The sequence below is a fragment of the Salvelinus sp. IW2-2015 genome, unplaced genomic scaffold (assembly GCF_002910315.2).
Source record: "Salvelinus sp. IW2-2015 unplaced genomic scaffold, ASM291031v2 Un_scaffold757, whole genome shotgun sequence".
NCBI classification, from domain to species: domain Eukaryota; kingdom Metazoa; phylum Chordata; class Actinopteri; order Salmoniformes; family Salmonidae; genus Salvelinus; species Salvelinus sp. IW2-2015.
Window position 1 is genome coordinate 142,316 of NW_019942604.1, and position 5,722 is coordinate 148,037.

Below are 5,722 nucleotides of genomic sequence, written 5' to 3' on the forward strand. Positions count from 1 at the left end.
TTTCACAAATCACCGTTTTTGAATTACAGCCCTAACATGTGTCCGATTTGACAACGTTTCTTTCACTCAATGTGTTCTTGCGCGTAACCGGGAGGATGCATAGGCAAGCSAGGGATCTTCACGTGGTATCCGCTGACCGCTATGTCACCTCTGTGGCATCAATGATGTTTGTGGGATCTGACACGCTTGATAAATCGAATGAACCATGGTCTTTTGAGCGTAGGCCTATAACTGTTTCAAATCTAAGACACACCTCTAGTCTTCTGATCTGACCCGTTGGATTATAACTCAATAACCCAACTGGGTCAAAAATAATCCAACGTGTGTTCTGTACATTATTTACCCAGTGCTGGTTTGTTTTTAACCCAGCATATTTTAGAGTGCAAATTAAAGCCTTTGTGTATATTTTTAATTCAAGTTTTGGGGGCTCATATTTTAAAGTTACACCTTATTAATGATTTCCCCAGGAATTAACGGGCATGTTGGCATGTGTTATTATGGGTTCAACTCTATACAGCTGAAAGACGAATAAATCATTATAAATAATAACAAACATTTATTTTAGTTTTACAATTATATAATTTAGGCCTGCCATGACAGCACATCTTTTGGAATGGTGTTTGATACACTTTCCCCCGCAATATGGTAATGCTGAGTGCGTAATCATTCCACACAAACTCTGTTGCATCTAACAAGTTAGGTCTTGATTTCTTTGGAACTCATTGTCCAACCTCATTTCATCGCGGTGGGCGGTTGGCATTTTAATATAGTCTCATGTCTCTGCCAATGTCACACTTCAACAGTTATGAAATACATATAATTTCTCATTTTCAATCAGTTGAGTACGGTTTTGGATTCAAACCAGTCCTAGTGGCACATGGTATAACAATAATGTAATCTATATTATTCTCATTAATTTAAGCCACAATGACCAGTCTGTGTATAATTTAATTAATCATGTAGCATGACGTGCTCCTCAAGCCGCAGGTACGGGTAAAAAACGAAATTGGCAAGTTACAGAAGGGAGGGAAGACCAATATGCAGGTGGTCATGACATCACCAGTGGCTGGCTATAAAGTCGCGAGTACTAATTCACAGTTAGAGCAGCACTTGGGAAGCTTGGAGTAAGGACAGACAGCGAGACATAGAGTACCAACTGGTTACCAACCGATATCATTTATCCTGAAAAGAGGAATCCTTTACAAAACTTGTCAGAATGAACATCTCCCATTTGGTGGCTTGTGGACTTATGATCATTCTGCTTTCAGTGAGGACAGGGGCGAAGCCTCTGCCACCAGCGCAACAGAAGGTGAGGTCACTTCATTGATGTGCGCGCCGCAATTTGTGAGCGGAATGCGTTCTTAGTAATTTGTGATTCTTTGTAGAACAATTTTTCATTTTGCGCAAATATCACTCTAATATTGTCCACACGATGGTTCCCCAAAGAACATGAACAATGAATGCAAGTGTATAGGCTACTGGCAATGTATATCTTGGCATGCAGGCTATAATGGTTTACTCCATCATAAACTATAGACTACTGTTCCTTTTTTAACGAGGGGGCTTTAATATTCATAATATTGTTAAACGTATTAGTATTAAGTCTAAAGACTATTGCATTTAAATTACACCAGTCGTGTTGATGATATGGGTTTTGTCTGCTTCTCAACGTACGCATAGGCTATTACTAGAAGGAAATGCTTGTTTATCAGCGAAATATATGGAGAGATATGCTACTGTGTTTTACACAAATCTAAAGACTACTTTCTTTCTTGCATCATTTTGATATTCATGCTGGTACCCAAGCGCGCCTTGAGAAGCACTCGACTGGACATCGGATATGAGGAGACGGTGGCCTTTACGTCTAACCAAATTAGCCTTTGCGGTTCTTAAAAGTAATATCGATGTATACGGCGACCAATTATACATTTCATTGTACTGCGTATTTTAAACCAGAAAACGTATTTTCTCAAACGTTTGGTCATGCGAGCGCGATGGTGAAAAAGCGCATCTGCCTTCAAGAGACTCGCAGCGCAGATATTTCGGAACTGAATATTCTATGCACGAATAGTCCTAACACTATGTAGCAGTGAGTAATTAATATCCCACTGCACGCGCACCTGTCTTTCCGCTGCATCCATGAAACCCCAGGAGAAGGAGACTTATTTCTGACCGGTGTTCATCGCCTTATTCAACCAATGTACACACCGTTTCCCATGCGTTAAAGTGCAAATGTAGCCTATGATAACACCCAAATTGAGAATTTGGTTTTGAAGGATGGGCCAATTAATTGCAGCATTTAATGTGATTTCTATTCAGTAGCTAGTAGCTACACATTTAACAGTGAAGGCTGCCGAAGGGAGGACGGCTCATAGTAATGGCTGGATCSGAGCAAATGGAATGACCTCAAACACATTTGATGCATTTGATAACATTCCACTAATTCCGCTTCAGCCGTTATCACGAGCCCGTCCTCCCCAATTAAGGTGCAACCAACCTCCTGTGCCACACAACATGTATTTTGGTGTCTCCGGACGCGAATCAAGTGTAGGCAGCACTAACATTATACTGGATGTAGCATAATTGCGTAAAGTTTGATATGGAATAAACCCAATTACTTTTATAGGACCAGTTGAAAACCAAACTGTTGAGAAAACTGCAGGAGAGTGAGTTTACTGCTTGCCAAAGTAGGCAATTGATTTCCCGAATGCGCAGATGTATTGCCGTTTATCAGAAACATTCCCAGATGGGCTATCTGCTGACAGGTGCTWACCCAAGTCGTTTCAAATAAGAATGTAGTATCTAAAGCGGGTGTTTTGTTTCTGTGTCCCAGTCTCTTAGAAGTTTGTTGGGGGAGGAGCTGTCGGAGTTCCTGGCGTCCGAAGAGAGAGAGCGGAGGATGGAAAACTTGCGCTCCAGGGTACGATTGCTGCGAGACCTGCGCATGGAAACTCGCGCCAAGGGCATGTGGGCGCGCTTGCTGAACGACCAGCCCAGTGCACGGAGACACAAAGCTAACACCAAGAAAGGGGCCGCGGCCCGGAGTGGCTGCTTCGGACACAAAATGGACAGGATAGGCACTATTAGCGGCATGGGCTGTTAGAGATGGCGCATCGAGACGTATCGGTAAGTAACCTAACCTCCCGCTGCATATCCCTTTCTCTATGCGTAATTTCACATCCTGGGATTAAATCAGAAAGAACGTCCATCAGCACTACCTTATGATGGGAGACAAAAAGGCGACCATGGGAAAACAACCTAATTTAAGAACAGTTCCATAGCCATTTGCTACAAAATCCCCAATGTAGAATGGACACCCATAGACTACAGACTAAAAGAGTAGCGTAGAACAGTTTGCAGTAGCCTAAATGTGTCCGTCTGCCTTGATTTGGTATTATGTAGCAACATTTGAAATAGTGTTTTTTACACTGGATAAAAATAGCGACTCAGAGCTATAAAATTGTATATCATACARTTTAGTTGAGGAWAAATGGGAAAGTAATTCTGCTTTGAAAGTTTATAAATTTTTAACCGGCTTTTGATAAAATGGCCCTTGAATGTTTTGGTACCCCTACTGGAGAGCTCTTCTTTGTCTACACCCATTCAGCATCKTTCACACTCTCTTAAGCCTTAGCCCCACCCATCACTTTAAGGATTCACACGTGYGGCCATGTGGTAAACACACACTATGTCAAATAAAAMAAKGTTMATTTGTCACATGCACAGGATACAGAAGATGTAAACAGTACAGTGAATCGGTTACTTGCATAGTAGCAATATKAAAAACAGAAAGTGTCCAGATAAAAATATTTRATAAATATTTTATCATTWTTAGATGACYGTTACCCATCATACTTGTCTAAATTGATTGGTCATGTGAAGGAAATGCTATAAATACCCTCCGGCCACATCTAGCTAAGTGGATGGGTCACTGTTGTCTGGACATGTTATACATGTTCATGAAATAGAATAGATGGCCATAATCACCCCCAGACACAGCTGGCTAATTTGATGGGTCATGTAATAATCTGGCCGAAGTGGAGTCTTTTGTTTAGACATGTAGCTAGCTAGCTAAACAATCAACCGGCATCATCCCAACTCGTACTACTACCAATACAAACATTGTCATAGCTGCAGTATGAATCTGCAGGTAGCTAAAGCTAACAAACTAGGTTCAATGTAAGCTAGCTAACATTAGGCTATAACAAGCAATGCAAATGGAATTCTGATTCTAATAATATTACTAGAAAGATCATACACGCAACGCTAGCTAGCGAGCCACAAGCCACAAGCTAACGTTGGACTTTCTTACCAAATGTATATCTGAACATGTAGCTAGACTCTTACCGGTATACATGGACGAATGCTTCGCAGTATACTGGAACCATTTAACTCRGTTTTGTTTGTAGTTARATCTTTTTGGGGCCAGCATTTTGTCAAGTGACTCCGATTCACACTGACCATGGCGTGTGCACAAAGTAAACCGTCACTTTTTCCAACTGATCTGTCGAGAGCGCCTACTACATTCAGGCTATCAATGTTGTTGAGAAAAGTATCAAAACGTTTTGTAGTTGTCGATGGCTATCATTATATCTTTCAAAAACCGCACGGTAGAGAGGACTGTCAACACATACTGAACAGCTCACGTGATAGACAGAAGCATGCTAAATGGCAGACCAATCCAAACTCATCTCCCTGCATATCCAGCCCAGCCATTATCTCAGCCAATCGTGGCTAGCAGGAAAGATCCTGTCTTTTTCCGTGGCTAAACCAACTAGGCTCGTAATTTAACAATTTTATTCTTATTTATGGATGGAATATACATTTGTTATTAAGGCACATGAAAGTTCACATGTTCCAGAAGGTATTTCTGCAAAAAATAAAAGAAGATAAAAAAATACATTTTTTTTCAGTTTACGTTCAAATGCCTCTGCTGTGAAGTAGTGACGTGCGACATACYCCTAGTTTCCTGAAACGAGTCACAAATGTCCATGTATGCCCGTGGAGGTGATGAGGTGGCCGCTTGTCAGCCTGTTAGTGGCCAAAGGTCAATCTGATGTGAGAGGTCAGTGGGGTCACTATGAAACATGTTGCAACTGACCAACAGTCATTGAAACAATGTTAGGGTTACCTCAACCTTCAGTGAAGCGGTAATCCTATAGCCTAATCCTTTTGGTTTAGGCCTACTGACTACTACAAGCAAATCTTATTGAGACTGCATTAAAAAGAAGGATATGAATTAACTTACAAATACATCTGCTTCTTGATTGAAGTCATTAATCAATTCCCAAGCAGTCGTGTCCATCTATATGCGCTCTGCTTATGCATTTATGTGGGACAGCGTGTCCCATTGATGCTCTATCAGAACATCATGCTGACTGCGTTCTCAGGACAAAACCCCATAGAATGAGATCAGGAAGCCCCTCTTGAAATGTTTGAAGTTCGTGGGAAGTAATCCAAATGAATTGGCCATACTCATTGCAGTAAATCACCATAAGTAATCATAGCTGTTGGCTGAAGTCAATGGGACGGATGTGAAGACAATGAGGACATGTAGATGTCAGTGTTAGGCCATAGGCTGTTGATAAAGCATAAAGCATAATGCATTGTGTGTACGTGATGAAGTCACTGGCCAGTCTCTATGTATGTGTGTGAGGGAGAGAAAGAGAAATAGAGAGAGAGAAAGCAGGTTCCTCTCTTTGTAGACACACACACACACACA

The 5,722-nt window shown here is 41.3% G+C and overlaps 1 protein-coding gene across 1 annotated transcript in view; it reads left to right on the top strand.

Annotated features, from left to right (window-relative positions):
- The first annotated feature begins 1,110 nt into the window (after positions 1-1,110).
- LOC112068820 (C-type natriuretic peptide 4) overlaps positions 1,111-5,722 on the top strand; it is a 7,117-nt gene continuing 2,505 nt past the window's right edge. The window contains exons 1-2 of the mRNA XM_024136031.2: positions 1,111-1,309; positions 2,834-3,126. Coding sequence (XP_023991799.1) covers positions 1,217-1,309; positions 2,834-3,103 — 363 coding nt within the window. The 5' untranslated portion in view covers positions 1,111-1,216 and the 3' untranslated portion in view covers positions 3,104-3,126. The remainder of the gene's footprint in view (positions 1,310-2,833; positions 3,127-5,722) is intronic.